Source organism: Elaeis guineensis, chromosome 7 (assembly GCF_000442705.2).
Source record: "Elaeis guineensis isolate ETL-2024a chromosome 7, EG11, whole genome shotgun sequence".
NCBI classification, from domain to species: Eukaryota; Viridiplantae; Streptophyta; class Magnoliopsida; order Arecales; family Arecaceae; genus Elaeis; species Elaeis guineensis.
In genome coordinates this window covers 8,081,917-8,101,282 of record NC_025999.2, presented here as the reverse complement: position 1 = coordinate 8,101,282, position 19,366 = coordinate 8,081,917, and the positions used below count along the sequence as shown (strand labels likewise).

Sequence of the window (19,366 nt, the reverse complement as noted above, 5' to 3'; positions counted from 1 at the left end):
CGAGAGTGACACTAATGAGGAGGCCATCGGAGGCACTGGCAACACTACCGTCAATGGAGAAGATGTGGACCCATCCGACAATAGTAGTCTAGCTTGAGGGGGTCTCCCGATCTCCGGCGGCAAACATTCCATGCTTGAGGGGAGTCTCCGGTGGCGGTGGAGTTTCAGGCTTCCAACGGTAGGAGAGTTCCGGGCTTCTAATGGCTGAGCGGTGGCAAAAAAGATGGAAAGGTGCGATGATTAATTTTTAACTTTAGGCCACCCTATATGTTGAGCCGCCCCTGGATAGCAATCTATCCTTCATAAGAAGTGGAGAGACCATCGATGCCGAACGTGATAAAGTCTAAAAGACAGGCAGAAGGACCCCTCTAAGGCTCCACCAGTCTGTGGCTGATAATAGCCCAAGGTCCATCAATCAGCACCCTGTTCTCCTTTTGAGCTGCCCAAGTTTCAAAAGTAATTTATGCAATCCCATGCCATGAAAGAGGATGGGAGATCGGATTCATAGAGATTGCTAAATATAGATTAGTGGACAAGCTGCTTTAGATTATTATACAATTTTTTTTTTTTTTTTTTGATTCTGCATGATAGACAGGATTATGACACATTGAAAATTTCTAGCTTCCCCCAATTCATTGCTAAAAATGCAAAATAAATATGAGAAGACTGCTTTTTCCTATGGTGTAAATATTTTTCTTTGTTCTTATTGTTGTTTCCTCTCTTTTTCTTTCTTTTTTATCTCGAGACCTTTATTTTAATATTTTTTTAAAAAAATATAGTTCTAAGAGTCTTAAATTTTAATTTTTTTGAAAAAAATAAAGAGAAAATCATATGCCATTTTAAAACATGAGGATCCATTGAGAACAACAGTAACTTGTGACAAATTTATGGCCTAAAAGATTTTGGTGAAATGAAACGACCAATGTTACATTTATTTATAAAATTTTAAAGTTTTATATGTTCATTTCTGGAGAAAAATTTTTAAATCACCATTTAGTATAAGATGATGATTAAGGTACAGTCACTTGTTCATGAAAAAGATATTCCTATTGCATGATACTTTTGGCTCCACCTTAGAAAAGTTCTACCACCATATTATATAAGAATTTTTATGATAGAGGGTTGATAAAAGGGTGTGATTGTATACCAAGTTGTGAAGCTAGCCTAAGGAGTGTTGATAAGGCACAAGTACTTCAAATCATTTTCCATCAATCCAATTCCTTCAAATAGTTTTGTTTCAATAGAAGTGGTGCCAAGAGACCCGGGCTCATTATATATATTTGATAAAATCTTGAAATATACAAAGAAAATCAACGTAATCTTTTAGAAGGATGTCACACAAGCTAAGAAATAATTCAAAATTTTTCTGAACAAAATACTAAGCAGCTTCTATTTTGTTCAAAAAAAAGAAATCGTATGCCACGAGCTAAAAAGAGATTATTGTAAATAATAGAAATTAGTGTAATAAAAAATAAATATAATTGAATCTTAAGTTATAATATTGATGGGTCTAATGAACTTTTCAAACTTGCAGGTTTGGGTTTGGCATAAAATTTTTAACCCGGTATGCTTCTAAACTGCAAAATTCTCCCTCATGGGATAGGTTGGCTATGGGATAAAATGTGGGGATTAGCCCTCTCCTAATTAAAAGAAAAATTAAAAAACCATTATCCAGTTAATGCGCGTTCCAGGCTAGACAGAAGGGCGGTTAAGTCAATGTCCACACCCCTTTCAAATCTGACACGTGCATAGCCTTCGGCGGGACCCACGTACATGGCCAGCATCGACGTCCCAGGGGTAGCCGCCCCACTGAACTACCGCTGCAACACCAAAAGTATGCCCTCTTCCCTTCCCCTCCTTCCCACCGCCGCCGCCGCCGTCGCCTTCCGTTTCCTCCGCCTCCGCCTCTCTCCGCCGTCCCACCTTCCAATCCCTCCTCCTCCCCTCCTCTCCCCTTCCACCAAACCCATCTCCACCACCTACCTCTCCTCCTCCAGCGGCGGCACCATGGACGGCCACCGCCCCTCCACCCTCCTCCTCCTCGCCGGAAAATCTCCTGAAGAGAACGACCTTGCCCAATCACTCAAGTCCAAGAGCGGAACCCTAAAGTTCGGAGGCGAAGAACAAGAAGAGATTAAGATTTTATTGCAATCCGAGATGGATTCCGTTACTCCCCCGACCTTCAGCTCCCAGCTCTACATGGACGTCCTCTCCACCAGCCGCTTCGGGAGACTCCTCATCTGGTCCCCGAGGCTTCCCTCCACCCACGATCTTGTTTCCCAGTGAGAAAATCCCTTCTGTCGTTCAAATTCTCATTTTGCCTACCTTTTCTCGAATAGGGTTTCTCTTTGGCAGGAATTTCTCAGAGCTCCCACTAGGGACGGTGTGCATTGCGGATGTGCAGTTCAAAGGAAGAGGTATTGTGAGCGAAATCTTTTGGCTTTTGGGGATGATGCTGCTGCTCTTCTTGTTGTTGTGGTGAATTTTCTTTGATAAAAATCCAATCGAACCTTTCTGAAGGTCGAGCAAAGAATGTATGGGAGTCGCCGGAGGGTTGCCTTCTGTTCTCGTTTACGTTGCAAATGGAGGATGGACACAAGCTGCCTTTGTTACAGTATGTCGTGTCTCTCGCAGTGACAGAGGCGATCAAGGAGTCATGCCGAGCCCAAGTAATCTTGAAGTTTCTATATCTGGGTTTCTATATATTTGATGTTGGAACGATTTGATGAATCTTTATGTCTTGTTTTCTAAGTATTGCTCTTGAATCATTTTCATTTTTAGAGCTGAATTTGAGATGATTTTATTTGGAAATTACAATATGTTTCAGGGATCGCCGCAACTTGATGTTAGAATAAAGTGGCCTAATGATCTATATCTAGATGGGCTTAAAGTTGGAGGCATCCTTTGCACCTCAACCTATAGATCAAAGAAATTCAATGTTTGTGCTGGTAAGGAGGTCTCTTCCTTCTTGTCACTACATATATCCTTACCTATTAATTTTGCTTTTAGCTATGTATGCCCCCTGGAATTTGTCTCACAATACATATGGAAACTGAGGTGGAAGATCATGGCTTATCATTTTCCATTTGATGTCCATTCTCTTCCAAGAATACCGGAAATTTTAACTGATCTAGTTGTTTCTTTTCATGAACTGGTAAATTGGTATGCTACCATTGTTTGTGCGTTTTATTCCACAAAAATGCTTTAGGCCTGAACTTGTTACCAAAAAAGTCTTATGCGTCAGAAGGGGATTGGTTCCTTACACTAGAGACCTGCCATGTTCGTGCTGACAGCCTGAACTGTACCAATCCCCTTTCTGTCATGTCACACCTCAGTTGTGAGGCACCTCTTTTTGGTACCGTGCTTGGCCTCATAGAATTACTTTTTATTTTATGAAGTGACTCACATACAAGTGATTTTCATAAAGGATTCCTGAGGTGCATGGTGTTGTTTTGTAGGTATTGGCTTGAACTTGGATAATGAGAAGCCAACCACATGTTTCAATATGGTACTGCAAAAACTGAGTTCTGGTACACATCGACTAATGAGGGAGGATATACTTGCAGCGTTTTTCAACAACTTTGAAAATCTTTTTGATATTTTTTTGATTCAAGGTGATCTTTTGATTAAATGCCACGTTTTTCTATGCCTTCTCTATCTCACTATGTGAGTGCAAATGTTTGTTTACCTGATTTCTTAAACCTCACTTGCATCAAGTTGTTTTGTTTGAGATATATGATTTAGTTGACACCTGTATGAATTTCTTAACTAAGATATTTGTTGCTGGCACCTTTTTAACTCCCTTGTTTGAAGAGTGAGAAAAGGATTTATTGAAGAGTGAGAGTTACTTAATCCAGCTAATGTTTAAAGGCTCTAGCTGCCAAAATAAGCTTGCACCATATATTACTTGTGGTGGTTATGGGCACAGGAGCATAAATGATTGTTGCTACCTCTTTAGGTGTATAGATTTATTGATTATTGACTTAACATACCATGTTCTTTAGCTAATGCTGTCATTTATCCCTCAATAATGACATTTCTTAGTATTTTGTCTATATAATTCAGCAAACTGCCACTTCCTGCACTGTATTGATTTAACATTCTAGTATCTTTGTTTAGAAGATTGATATGCAAGGTTTGCCATACTGTACTGAATCAGGCTGTATGGGGCAAGGATTTGGGTGGTGAATCTTGCTAGCATTCTATGTACTTTTTATTGATGATGTCTATGCCACGTTATATTTATCATTATCATAATTGGTCCTTCTCATGATTCTCCTACAGACTAATGATTTTTAGTTCGTGCATCTAAATATTGATGAACCGATGCCTCATTCATTTTTTGCTGATGAGGCTTCATTTAGAGCATTCCTGGGTGTAATACCGCTGGTCTCTTGTATATTTGCCATTGGTAAAATGGTTTTGATATAGTATATATTTAGCAATTATTGAACTTTGCCATTTTTTTTTGTTAGGCTTCCAAGCTCTCGAGGAGCTTTACTATAAGACATGGCTTCATAGGTAAGAAGCTATTCGATAACTATTAGTGTATTCATATATATGCAGGCAATACTTCTCTTATTAATGTTTTGATTGAACTCTTGTAACCTATCAAAAAGCATTATAGTACATTGAACTTGTTTTCAGATACTTAAAACTTGCTTAAATTGCGAGAAATACCAATACCATTAGCGAATTGTGACATTAAAAATTTTAATTTGGATACAAGTTACCATTATTTTGTTTGATGCATTATCAATATTCATTTTTTATCTAGGTTGTTTATCGGTGAATCATAATTGTTTTTAGTTTATGTGAAACAATGCAATTTGAAAATTGTATATTTTTGTCAATTGGAGTTTGATAAAATTTCTTTATCTGCACAAATTTGGTTTTCATAAGTTCTGTTTCTAAATAATGCACCTAACTCGACATCCTCCTCCATTTCTATCTATACATAGGTACGTTTATTCTATTTGAATTTGGTTATGCAAAACACTTCTTTTCTATTTTGGATTTTGAACTCTAGAGCTCTTCCCTTTCTGTTTCAGATTTTATATGGGGGGTTAAATTTCTCAGTTAATGAACTCATTCTAGATGATTTTGTTAATTCTCCATTAGGTCTTACTTAGAGATTTCTTATTCTCGATGATCTTTCCTTCATGGTCAAGTGAATCTCCTTTCTTGGCCTACTTTCTGTTGCCCATGATTACATTTTTTAAAAGCAGGTTTACCACTCTCCGCACTAGTCTTTCTTCCTTGCTTGTGTGTTTTCAAAAGTAGTCGTAATTCAATTTATTGTTTAAACAATTACAATCTAGGCTAGCATGTGAACTAGTGGTCTAAACCTGTTGTAGACCTGAGTAAAGCTGGTTTGGCTTGCTTGACCTAGCTACTCTCGACCCAATTTTTGTCGGGCTAGGGATTGGGATTTTTGGCCCAATGAATCAGGCTAGGCCTTAATTTTTCAGGCCCAATAAAAATTGGGCCTCGAGCTTCATATTTCTTTTAACCTATCTTAGCCCCGAGTTGGCCGATAAATAAATTTATATTTCTTTTATTTTTGACTTAGAAAAACTATAATGTATTTTACATAGCATTTGTTATAATTTTATTATATTTTGAAATTTAAAGTGAAAAAGAATAAAAAGGAAATGATTGGGATTCAATAGAAAGAAGGAAATCCTAGTCTATGCATTCGTCTTCCTGCCTGTTCTTTATCAGCTGAGGTTGCCCCACCTAGTTCTTTGTACCACCTGATATGCTCCTCTCTCTAACTGTCTCCTATCTAATGCTGGCTCCTTCTTCCCTCTTCTCACGCTTGCAATCTCCCTCTTTATCTCTCTTCTCTTTTGGCTAGGCTCCTCTCTACTCCCCTCAATCAAATCGACCTTCTTTGCCTCTTTGTTACCGGCCTCATCTCTCTTTGGCTGGCTTCCGCCGCTTCTCCTCTCTCTTCTTCCCACCCTACATAAGCCAACCTTGCATGCCTCCATCCGCTTTCCCACCACCCCTCCCCTGACCTCCCCCCTGGCCCTTCACTATGTCCTTGAGAGTTGGCCTCTCCACCTTCTCCTCTAGTTCTCTCCCCCTCATTTTGTTTGTGGTCAAATCAGGCCCAGTTGGGTTACGTGGGCTGCCTGACTGGCCTAATACATTCATATTTGGTGCATTATCCCCCCCAAGACTTTAAATTTTGTCTCTCAGGCTCCGAATTTTAAGCCCAAGGTTATGCTAGGTTGGGCTTGAGCTTGCAAAATTATCGGGACAATAGACCCAAGCCCTTCCAGTAAAGCTCTGGTTTAACCCAGTGGCCTGGACTGATTCATTTTAGTGGTTGCATCTTAGGTCGATGACTCAATAGCTAGTAACCATACAACTTTAGTGAATCCTAAAATCTCATTATATCACATAGTAGATACCTCGATCCATCTTCAAGCTAGTAGGTGGGTGAGATTTCAAAGCCACCTCTTTTTTGTACTCTCTCTCTCCATGCAACGCACATCCAGCATCTAATATTCATACAAATTAATATTACAAATTTATATTATAAAGATACATTCTTTGGCTAATTAGAAAATGGGTCATGAAATGAAATCCTTCTGAACTTAAACCAAATTAATACCATTTAATATGTTGCTTAATTATAAGGATTTAGGACCTGGTTCTTGTCATTATGTCATGGTCATCTTGAATTGGATTTATAAGGAACTGTGTCTTGGTACAAGTCTAGGACCTAGGGATCTGTTAAGCATGGCATCCCAATTGGTTCCACTTTGTTTCAGTCAGAATAGATCTGGTCAGAGACTGGGACTAGCTGCAGTTTGTACCAATGGGTACCAGGGGTTCAGTGAAAAAATGAGGACATGATGCCCTTGTTTGCCTTGTTCTCACATGGGAGGGGGAGGAAAGAGAGAGAGAAAGGAGAGAAAAGAGGAATAAAGGGGGACTAAAGCCTCAGGAACAACCACTTCCAACCTAGAATCTAAGTAATAATATGGTAATCACCTTTCTATCCTTTTCTGTTCTTATTTGTCAATCAAGAAAATAAGGAAAAATCATGCCAAAATATATCTTTTGGCATGAAATAAAGAATGTATTTTGGCATCAAATAAAGAATCTCTTGTCTTCAAAAATCTAATTGAGAAAAGCTTCAATATCTAGTTGACCATTAAAGATGTGAGATCTATCTTCATGCTATAGTCCTGACATAGGTTGGGACTCGTTGGACTGGGGACCCAGCTACATGAGGTCAAGGTGCACACATGAAAGCAAAAGGGGTTAACCTACATTGGGTTACGAATGGAATGAGTTATGGATGCGCGCAAGTGAGAGACAACCTGAGGTGCAAAAACTGCTAGGACAAACTTAGCAGGATCTGAAAAAGGCCTCTTCTACCCAAATAGGAATTGGGTTCTCTAGAATTGCAAAAAATAATATATATATAGATTTCATAATAATTTTTGAAGCAAGAAATTAAAAAAAAAATAACTAGAAAAATGGCTTCAACCAAAGGCTTTGAATCTAAGTAAGAATTAGAGAGTAAAAATGTAAAGAATAACTAGAAGGCAATCTAAACCAGGGTAAATAGTTGGATGTCTTGCCAATGAATTGCCTCGATCTGACTAAAATCACACCGATTTTCTCTGAACTTGCCCACATATCCATCGATATCACATTGGCTTGCACCAAAAAAGTAGAGGTCTTGAGTTGCTAGAAGATTGATATGGAATTATATGGAAGTATAGCTAGACAGATTCACACCATCAAGAACACTTACAAGGAGGGATTTGAAATTTTTATGATCAAAAAGAGGGGATATAAGGGATATTTGGTGTTGTAGGCTTTTACATTGATAAAAACTTGTGAGATTTCCTAGAAGTCAATTAGAACTCAAAAACTTGCAAAAGAAGGCTCTAGAAACAAAATGTCTACCTTAAGAGTGAGCTGAATGCTAAAAATCAACCGACAGTTGCTTGACTACGGTCCTAGGGTGTGAACGGCATGCTAATTGCCATCCAATGATCCTTAAGTCAAGTAGGATTTGAGAATCTAATAACCATAGTATTTTGTACCAGTCCGAACAGGTCGGTACGATCCGTACCGAACCGAGCTGGCAAGGAACCGGTTCGGCTTGGCCCCTTTTTTTGGAAAACCATGCGAACTGCACTGAACCGAGTGGTTGGGTACAGTTCACGCTCGAACAGCTCGAAACCAAGCGGTATTGCTCAGTTTAGCTTGGTTCACGAGCGAACCAAGCTATACGACATGTGGGGGGTGGGCACATGGGGAGAAGTGGCGGGTGGGCACATGGGTGGCCAGGGGGGGCTGTGTTTGTGGTGGGGTTGGGCTACCAGTAGCCTCAATCCCTCAGTTTGAGAGCCGAGAGCAAGTCGAGTCTTTGGTTCTCTCAGGCTTCGACGACAAGTGCGAATGAAGCCCAGAAAAACAAAAAAAATTCAGAAAAAATTTCAGAACTTCTTTGACGAACCAACAAATTTCGATCGAAAGTAAGGTAATCTTTCATTTTGTCACTAAATATTTTATTTTTCATCTTTTTTTGACAAAAAAATGCTAAAAAGTAGAAAAAAAGAAAAATCATACCAAAATTTATAATTTTGGTATGATTTTATTATATGTTGTAGATTATTAGACAATCTACATAATGACACTAAAATCAGTAATTTTTGTTAATTATTTTTTTAAAATATATATTTTTTAATAATTTTTTAAAAAAAATTAAATTTAAAAATTATTATAATATTTTTTTATAATTATTAAACTGTCGTATTTTATTAAACTTGTAGAAATAAGCAAGAAGGAGCCAAAGCGTGATATTAGCTGGGAGCATGGTGAAATTCTCTTAGCTTAGTACCATTGGAGATGCAAATAGTGTAGCACAGAGTTCAAAGAAAGAAAGGTGACTAGATTGAAGATGCATTTGGCTGGCGGTTATCGGGATATGATCATGTGTCGGAAATGCCTACAGGAGGTTTGACAACTTATGAAGAAATACTTCGCTGATTCTAAAGCAGTAAAGGAGAGGACAAAGCAGAAGAGGACAGATGTGGATCGTCAAGCTGGAGAGCCATCTTTCTATCATTTCAGAGAGTCAAAGGAGGCCTCTGCTCCATATGACGAGGAGGCACAAATTGAGACGGCCGCAAGTCTGGATGATCAGTACAGGCTGAAGAAGATGGTCAGATATAGAGAACGATTTGGATCAACATTCTATGAATCGAGGTTCGGCTCTGTGACTGCTAGAAGAGAGTTTGAGTTCAGGAGGATCACCTCTGTCAGGGAGCTAGTCAGTAGAGGCAAGCATAGTATTTCATTGATGCTGGAGGCTTTTGACAGTAGGAGGAGGTCCGACAAAGATATTTCAGTAGGAGCCATCATTCATGATTTGGATCCACATTTTTTTCTAGCAAGAATTTAAAACAGTAGAGGATGGACACTGTTGAAAAAGGATAAGAGGAAGGATATGTGGCGAGCTATTGGATCATGATTTTATTTTAACCACATTCCAGTGAATACAGCAAGCAATACTTACTATCGATCTGTCATTTCAACCATATAGACTGCCGGTCTCGGTGTAGATCCTCCAACACCCAGAAATATTTATGATCAGCTTCTTGACAGTAATAAAGAAGATTTGGAAAATGGATTTCTTCTTACAAGAATAAATGGCTCATATACAGACTGATGGTGATGTGTGATGGTTGAATTGATCCTACTAGATAAAGTATCATAAATTTTTTGACATATTGTGATGAAAAAATATTTTTTAAAAAATCAATTGATGCTTCAAATAGGATGCACGATGTCGCATACATCCTTGGACTGATGGAGGAGGAGAATGATTAGTTGGAGAGCAGAATGTCGTGCAGGTCATCATAAATAATGGACCATAATATAAGGCCATCAGCGAGTTGCGGATGGAGCGGCGATCATATATATACCGGACACCATGTGCTGCACATTGTATTAACCTTATGTTGATGGATATTGAGAAGCTTTGTAGAGTGCAGTAGGTAGTGGATACAATCGAGTCTATTACTAAATTTATTTACAATCATACATGGGTACTATCATTGATGCGAAAATATAATGGGGGAAGATCTTGAGATCGGATGTTATACGGTTTGCTACAAACTATATAGCATTTGATAGTCTTCTGTAGAAGAAAGCAGTCTTGCGTCAAATGTTTGTAATGTGAATGATAGGAGAGTAGATATGCGAGGGCCAGCACTGAGAGAAGTCATGTGGAGAACTTGATGACTAGTCAGTCATTTTGGCAACGGACTAATAAGATAGTGAAGGTTGTCAAGCCATTATACGAGGTGCTTTGCGTCGTGGACAGCGAGAGATATCCTCAAATAGGCTTCTTGTATACACGATGGAGAGGATAAAAAACAATTAGTGAGATAGATTCTAAATATGCCTATGAATACATCAACATCATTGAGCGCCGTTGGGACTATCAGATGAGCAGAAATTTACATCTAGCCGGTAAGCATGAATTCTAGAATCATTTGAAATTTTTTTTTTTTGTATTAGTGTAAGTTTACTTAATCATTTGTGAAATTTATTTTCAGCTTACTATTTGAATTCGAGATTTCAGTACAGCATATCCGAAATAGATATTGATAATGAGCCTCACTGCTCTTCATAATGTGATATATAAGATGGTATCCGATCTCGAAATCGCATCTATGTATCTGCAAGAGGTATGTTAGGTCAATTGAGGTGCAAGTATTTAATTTAATAATATATTTATTAATAAAATAAATATATTTTTCATAAACGAAATAGTTTAGAAAGGAGACAGACAGCTTTGGAGTTTCATCGGCTGTTGTAAGCAAAAAAAAGATGAATTCAGATAAATTACATATTAACAGTGAAGATTTTCTTGACATTACATGCTTACTAATATTATAAAATTTGATATGTAATTTTGTTTAATATTTTGACAGCTGAATGATGGATTCATTTTGGATAGTCTGCATAAAATTTGAAAAGTGTGACCATCTGCATTCTTTCTCAGACAGTCTCTTCTAGTGGGTGTGAGCGCAATTAATCGATTTTCATCCTTATCCACAACAAACAGAAACCGTCTGATACAAAAGTGTCTCAACGATCTTGTTTATGTGTACTATAATTTAAGATTGAGACTAAAATATATCCAGGATGAAGTACAGTTAAAGTATACGAATTCGACGATAAATGATTATGCCATTGATGATGAGGATTCGATGATTGGATGGCTTACAGGCCAGCAGCAGGAGCCAAGAATTGATGAGCCGGGATCCCCTCTATGATTAGTCAATGCGGTAGCTAGAGAAAATAGGGTGGATTCGGGATAGTGGGCAAATACAAATATTTCACATAGGGTTCCAGCTGATCAGCCACAGCCGGAGGGATTACAAAGGAGTCATTCATCATGTGACTCCATATCTAAGACATTCATCCAGATTTTTAAGTGAGAAATATTGAGACGAGGCCGGTCATCTCAAGCAAGAAGACATCCATCCTCCTAGATACAGCAAAGTCAGTCACAAAGGGGCACCGAGGGAGCTTGAAAAGGAAAAAAAAAAAGGAAAGCCAGTTGCAGCATCCTCGAAAGTGCAAGGGTCAGTTGACTCAAATTCGGAGACCAACGATAGTGAGAGTGATGATAACAGTCATGGATCTGATGATCAGGGAGGGACTGGAGGATACGAGATCATTATTCATGAGATGCAGCTGCAGAGTGGTATTCGATTCACCGATGAGTTTCAATTTACATATACCACACATGATAGGGATCACGGTGCACGCGCTGATGGACCCCATGAGGAGACAATTTCATATAGGCAACGGTCTTTCAGAGATCGTTCAACACATGATACAGCTGCAGATGATCTTGTACGTGGAGTAGGATCTATAGATATATCTGGATCATCCTCGTATTATGGATCCTATCACCCACAGACAGCTTATGATACATATGGATATGGTGTATCCGAGACATTGGCTTCCAATGGCTACTATCCTATGTAGTTCGGAGCACTTTATGGATTAGATTTTGCTATTAGCATATTTGGATGGGCCCCTCCACAATCATACCATCATCCCGATAATACCTCTCAGAGTCAAAGTTTGAGCGAGAGATCTGAGATGTCTTACAATCCACAGAGGATACCTTATGGGATGAATATTCAGGATTACAGTGTTACTTGGTTAGAGGGATGGACTGATGTTCCTACGGAGTATGCAGATGATCCAGATATCTACGAACGGCACAGACACTCGACGAGATATTAGATCAGTAGAGATTTTGAGATTAGCATATTATTCTTTGTAATTTACACTTTAGATATTTTTAATGCATTGTTTTAGACTTTTAGATTTTTTTTATTTTTTTTAGATAGTATAATTATTATATAACATAAATAAATATTAATTTGGATATAAAGTAACTTAAAAATTAATAAAAAAATTTTGAAATCAAATTCAAGTGAAAAAATAAAAAAAATTGTGGCATACCGGTAACGAACTGGTACGCTATGGCGTACCGACACATGGTACCGTACCGTATCGAGTAGGAACCAATACGGGCCTGAGTACCGGTTCCTGAAACCTTGCTAATAACAGCTGGGTTTTTTCCATTGAATATGTACCAATACTAGCCTTGTCACCATCAATATACTTGACAGTGGATTTTGGCCATCAGTGCACAACATGTGACTGCATTGATACAGGTTCAGGGCTCTGGCTGTAACCTTGTCATCTGACATCCGATTGAAACAATCCAAGTGGTGTTGGAAAGCCTCTCAATGAGGATGGGCTGGAAGAGGTTTCATGCCAAAATTCTATCTGTGCTATTTTTGGTGAATTTTGACGTTTGCTGCTAAATATTTTCCCTCCTAATACTGCAAAAGTTTGAGCTCTTCTGGGGCACCAATTCTCTTAGAGATTACCAATTTTGTTGCTTGTGGAGACATTTTGTTGTCGTTGTTTGATGCCATCATGCTAAGGAAAATTCTTTTCTGCCACAATGTAATGCAACACAAGCATGGAGAGCAAGAACATCACTATCTTCTTCAGAAGTGTGCAAAGAGAGCACTGTCACTCCACCTGATACACAAGCTGACACAAACAATTTGATCTTCTTGTAGCTTATAGATCCAAGAGCTCTTGAATTCACAAGAAACACAACTTAAAAAGAATAATACTTTATTCAAACAGAATAGAATGTGTCCTGTGTACAACGTGGACTTCCTTTTATGACATGGGTTTTGTTGTCCTCTTCAATCTAAGACTCAAACTATTTTGTCCTATGTGACCAAAGCTTTAGTTCCCTTGCTACTTGGAACTCGAGCATAATGGACTCAACTTTGACCGAGTATAGACACTAAGGGACCTAATAATTAAAAGAAAGCAATAGAGACGACCTATGTTATGTAGAATTTTTTGGAACCAAGATGTTACTTTTTTTTGGACATTCTTCTTCAAGTCTGACTTGGGTTGTGTTGTTCCTGCTTCCACTAGAACTCCTTTAGAGAACTATGCTAACTCAGGAACTGGGGAAAATCCAACAAAAAATGGTTCAGAGGTATCGCCACATGGAGCTATATTGATTAGTTATGGTGTAAAGATTGGTTCTTACTTGTTGTGTGCAATTATATCAATTAGTTCATAGTGCATGATGATCATTGTAATTATATTGATATGTTATTCAGGCACCTAAACTGAACTAATCCTACAAAGCAGTATTAATTCTAGTACTAGCATTATAATAAGATCCTATTTGTTTATACAGTGGCCAGAAAGTTATCATAGAGGAAAAACATGAGGGACAATCTGTGGAAGAGACCGCAGTTATAGTTCAGGTAATGTAAAAATGTAAAATTTCTCTGAAAAATTACAATCCATGTGATATTCCTTCCATCATACAGGGATTGACATCATCTGGATATTTATTGGCAACCGATGAGGACAAGAAAAGCTATGAACTACATCCTGATGGTAATAGGTAAGTTGGTCCCTATATCTTTCTCTTTTCTGTCTAACCAATAAAAAATAACTATACCATATGATGATCGCCTATGGAGAAGTCATGTGGCATCTGTTAGTGGGATTTTTCTTAGGTTTGCTTGTGTTTGTATTGCTATCATTTACTGATTGGTGAGCTGTTTATGCATCATGGCCAGAAGTACGGCTGTATAAGCCATTGCATGTGATGGCTTGAAGACGATCTTGTAGGATGAAAACTGTGATTGATAAAACAACCCTATTTAATCACCTACTGAACAAGGGAATTTAAGTACCACTTACCATGAATATCATGTGTAGAGAAGGTCGGACTCTGGTTCCTTATTTAAGGGCTGAGGGCAAAATGGAGGTAGACCTCCATTATCAAAATCGCTTGCTTTCTCAATCTTGCATGTCATTCCTTTCTAGGTTTAGTTGTTGTCCATTTTTCATTGCTGAAAAGGAGGCCGAGTTTGATTTCTTGTGATGTTCTTTTCCCTGGCAGAGGTGGGCATAATGCTGTATTTTAGCAATGTATAACAACCATGCAACCTTTAGTTTCTCTAAGAGGAAGCATTCCAAATTTTACATACATAATTAGATATGAAACAAACTGTTTTCCACTAATATAAGTCAAATGAGAAGTAACATGTGTTCCAAAAGTAACCAAATGTATTACTGAGCTACCATGTACAATCTATGGATGATTTTTTGTTAAGAACCATAGTATGAAGGTAAAGGGCTTTGACTTCTCGATGCCCTTAGGATTTACTTCAATGGCTGTTTTAGTCAAACTTAATACAGAGTAGGTGCTGGCCTCTCATTTTCTTTGAAAAGGTGCTCAATTTTGCAACAACCTCGATCTACATGAAGTTCTCCACGATCCCCCAAGGAGAGCTCTGAGCAGCTTGAGAAGGGTGCTGGATGGCCAAGACCCAGGCAATGCAAATCTTCCTTGAGGTTTACAGCAATCTCGTGGAATGATGCTATAGCAGACAATATTGAATGTCACCCAGTAGCTACACATCCGGTCTTAAACTTTTCCTTCTAGTCTTGCAATGAGACACACACTTACAAGGAAGTAAATTAACCTTTGGACTGGCTTGCCGAAGTCTTGACCAGCAAAGGAATCTCCATAACTGGAGAATTGTTCCTATTGAGGATCTGTTTGTGATAAGGAGTTTTATCCAATAGGTTAAGAATGCTAGGGAACATAAATGTTTACCAAATGGGATTGAATCCAAAATCCTAAGGACAACAATCTTACAAGTTCTTGATCCTATAATATATCTGGATAGAGGTAGGATAAAAACATGTATTTTTTTTTTCTTTTCCTTTTCAGATAAGAAGGCTGAATCAGAAGGACCTATTCTCCCTTGACCAAGTGGGATTGAAAGGACAAACCAACAAGCCCCAAACCAAAATAACAATCCACAGCACAAACAAAAGTGGAGAGTGCTTATAACTATTCCCACCCAAAATAAAGTTCTATATGACCCTCCAGAGAGAGTCATATGTGCAACAGATAAAACAAATGGAAATCCCCAAAAAAAAAATGCCACCTGGAGAAGTCATAGATCTGCTGACGAAGAACCGATGCAGAGAACACTAAAATGTAAATGTGCCGTTATGTTTAAGGTAAACTTTGGAGTGTTGATGCAATCAAGTTTGATTTTTCTTTTTTTTTTAAAAAAAAGAATCATAACTTGTGATAGCATGCTGTTGGAATCATTGAAGGTCTTCTGACTAATGTCATCTACCGAGGAGGTAGTTGAAAGCCGCCAAAAATTTCATTGGATAAAAGATAAGAAAATCAGATGATCGAAATAATTAGTCCCTCAAATCTCCAAATGTCGTGAAATGATTAAAAGCCCCATAGTCCATCTAGGACCCATTAATAATTGAATGTTGATAATAATGACAATATTATTTATAACCTATTATTGTAGCCATGAATGAAAAATAGCTTAACAAGTCAACAAGAAATCTTGGGCCTTCATTGAGACAACAGATGGAGTTACAATAGAGGTGGCCAAGGTGGGAGAGTAATATTGGAAAGAGGGAGATGGGAAGTGGCCAAGAGAGTGAGGGGGAGACGGAGAAGGGAGCCAAGTGGCAGTCATGTGGCAGTTGTTTGGTAGTTGAGGTAGGAGTTGGTGCATTGGTGGTGAAGGAAACACCTTGAAGCAACGCCTGACAAAGAAAAGACAAATAAAAATGGGTTGTTTGGAGCACTTTTTAAAAAAAATTTTGTCAGATCTCTTCAACTAGACTGGACAGATTACTTGAAGCCAAACAATCCATCCTATCCATGTAGATTTTAAATCCTACTAGATAAAAACCTTGTGGGATTTAGGCAGATCTCGTTCTATCTGAACATGCCCAAGCTAAGAGATTTAGTTAGAGCTAATGCTTTAGGTTGTAGATAGAAAAATCCTCTTAGGTTTGCGATTTTTATTACCAAAGGAGAAGACATGATAAAAAGGTTGGTGAATTGGTACTATATTCTTTTAAAAAGTGTCGTGCATTGGTAGTATCTAGATTATATATGTTGGAAAATGAAATGTCTAGTAATTTAGAGATGGACATCTTTTGAGAAATGTTAGAAGAGCAATTGGGATCTACGTGTGATTTGTTGTGGCTTATTCATCCTGAAGCTGTCTAAAGTTTTTTGAAAATAAGATCACATCCTCAACAAGGGAGATGTTTCTCTCACTTCTAAATAATTATAGGCTTCAAATAGCTTTTTTAATGTGAGGCATGAACACACATGCTCGATGTTAAGAGGAAAGGTCTGTGGTGTTTACATTGTATAACACTTGATGAACAACATGGTATCACAAGGTATTCGATTAATGAAGTTTAATAGTCTGATTCAGTGATGTCCTTGTAATCTAGCATGTCAAGGGATGTTCGAAACTATGGTAGACTGAACTTCAGACGACAGAGTTCTTAAATTTTTAAACTTTGGTTGCAGTATGCTTGTGCTTGATGAGGAGGAGATTTGTTTGCATTATTTGGCAAGTAGATTTGGGGCCTTGATCTATATGAACAGTTTTTACAACTTTGCATGGCAATCACTTCTTCTAAACTGCTGAAGTAGGAGAAGCTGGGTGGTCATAGCCCCTGATAAAGTTGGCCATACCCTTTTATAAAGTTCATAGCTATAAAAGCCCACAAATTTCTAAAGACCTCTATTGGCATGTAATGTTATAATTATAAGATTGATTACTCTTAATTCTAAGCCCCTGATAAAGTTGGCCATACCCTTTTATAAAGTTCATAGCTATAAAAGCCCATAACTTTCTAAAGACCTCTCATTGGCATGTAGTGTTATAATTATAAGATTGATTACTCTTAATTCTAAGATTTCTTTGTCATCGGGGGACTTTTACCTTTATTCATAATATGGTTGCCTTATAAGCTTTATTTGGTGGCTTTGTTTTTCTTTTTGTTCCCCTCAATGTAACTTAGTTATACCTATATAGTGTGGTGGTTCAGGCAGTTTTTTCCCAATGCTTTGGAACTGAGTCTATTCTCTTTTTAACTAATGCACCGATCGCATGCTTTTGCAGCTTTGACTTCTTCAAAGGACTAGTCAGGCGAAAGTTGGGGTGAAAATAAAATGAAGAAAGTCAAATGAAAGTCGTAGTGCCAAAGAGGCAGCATCAGCCATGGCTTTTTTTCTCAGTTCTTCATTGGCGCAAACACCAAAGTCGATGATAAGGTTCTTGTGATCACCTTTGTTATAATTCAGCAAAAGAGGCGGAATTCACTCATTCTGTGGCATTATGATTTTAATTTTGTGGGTAGAGAGATAAAGAACTACATTTCAAGGGTGATTTCTTGAGAATCTAAGAATTACGAACATTATGCTCCAACTAAAAGAAACCCAAGAATTACTGAATGGCTATTTTGGTCTTTCCCGTGGATTGTGCAAGGTATTGCTTATCAGATTGGTGTGGCTCTTAGTTGATGCAGCAGGATTACGATTATATTAATATTCGTACAAGGAGAACACTTCTTGCAATTATTTAGCAAAACTGGAAGCCTGCCTTCAGCAGTGTCAAGTTTGTCTGGTGACACTTCAGTAAGATTATATGGTCATATTCAAAGTAGAGAACATGTGGTCTGTAAATGTATTGCACCAGTTTTGGTTTGATGCAGCCTGACACTTAAAGAGCTGTTATTTGTATAGTCACACAGAGAGAGAGAACAAGATAGAGCATTTTTCGCTCAGCATATCTGTCAAAACGCTGGGATGCATGGATCATCGGATCTTTTATTGTTAATAAGTGGTAGCAGTGCCCATATTAATAAAATAATCGAAGTGTTTGGCTATAAGTGTGGCGTTCATAGTAAGATTTGTATTTTATTACAGTGAAAAAAAGACATGATAAGTAAGGTTATGGTTTCTAAATTCTATTAAGGGCTATTTAGATATTCTCATGTGATTGGACTAAAAATTCTATAGAAATTAGTCTTGTCGGTCAATTTAGCTTGCATTTTCTAAGCCTAAACCTTAGCCCGTCCAAACCTATCTAGCTTATATTTTCTTCCATAGGATTTTTGCTGGATGATGTTTAGTTGATATAGGATATTGTTTAAATGGACGACTCAATCTAATTTTATGGGACTTTCAGCTCAGTTTTATAGGAATATCCAAATAGATCCTAAGTAGATTTTTCTAGCAACTGAGGTATCCAGAGTCCCTCATGAGAACCTTCTGTAGTGCTCTAGAAAAATCACACATCGGCTAAAGATTTTTTTTTTCTTTTGATGTTTAAATATATAAGCGTTACTGTCATGCTCAAGGGACGTGTAGCCTATTTGACATCATTTTTGAACTTGGGCACCAACTCCGAAAGCGAAAACCAAAATAAAACCGAACAAGAATCTGAAAATGTAGAGAATATATGGCCGGGCCCAAAAACAAGCTCCCCAATCCTCGTTTTCTTTTCTTTTTTATTCTCCGTACCAAGCAAGTTGGTTTTGGAGTTGGCAAAAGTTGAGCCTATCTTGTTTGGGAGGGTTGAGGAGAACACTCCTCTTCTTTAGTTATAATTCTTCAATCATTTGTCCAAAATCACATCTTTCAGCATGTTTTGATGGCAGCCAAAACAACTCCCCTTCGTCGACTGCACCAGTTGGTTGTATGTAGTATTCGGAAGACTATGATCTAAATGCATATATTTTTCTCATAAGTTTCCCATGAACCACAATAAAACAGAACTTAGGGGGGTAGCTCACGTTCACCATTTCAAAACTTGCTGCACTGCGGCAAGCATTGAAGTGTCGTAACAAAAAAACTTTAGAGAAACAAAAATCATTTATGAAATGGAGGACTTGT

The 19,366-nt window shown here is 37.9% G+C and overlaps 1 protein-coding gene across 1 annotated transcript; it reads left to right on the top strand.

The window, feature by feature from the left end:
• Positions 1–1,758: 1,758 nt before the first annotated feature.
• Positions 1,759–18,360, top strand: LOC105049052 (biotin--protein ligase 2). Its single transcript, XM_010928587.4, has 9 exons — positions 1,759–2,282; positions 2,356–2,417; positions 2,521–2,669; positions 2,828–2,948; positions 3,459–3,614; positions 4,476–4,521; positions 13,805–13,874; positions 13,941–14,017; positions 17,592–18,360. The coding sequence occupies exons 1-9, from the start codon at positions 1,774–1,776 to the stop codon at positions 17,632–17,634; spliced, it is 1,233 nt and encodes a 410-aa protein (XP_010926889.2). The 5' UTR covers positions 1,759–1,773; the 3' UTR covers positions 17,635–18,360.
• The last annotated feature ends 1,006 nt before the right edge of the window (positions 18,361–19,366 follow it).

What these genes read in the sequence shown, in the direction of transcription:
- LOC105049052 (XM_010928587.4), top strand. Translation starts at nt 1,774, where the DNA reads ATGGCCAGCATCGACGTCCCAGGGGTAGCCGCCCCACTGAACTACCGC. An exon ending in TATAAGACATGGCTTCATAG is followed by an intron (nt 4,522 to 13,804) that starts GTAAGAAGCTAT and finishes TTGTTTATACAG; the next exon opens with TGGCCAGAAAGTTATCATAG. An exon ending in AGACCGCAGTTATAGTTCAG is followed by an intron (nt 13,875 to 13,940) that starts GTAATGTAAAAA and finishes TCCATCATACAG; the next exon opens with GGATTGACATCATCTGGATA.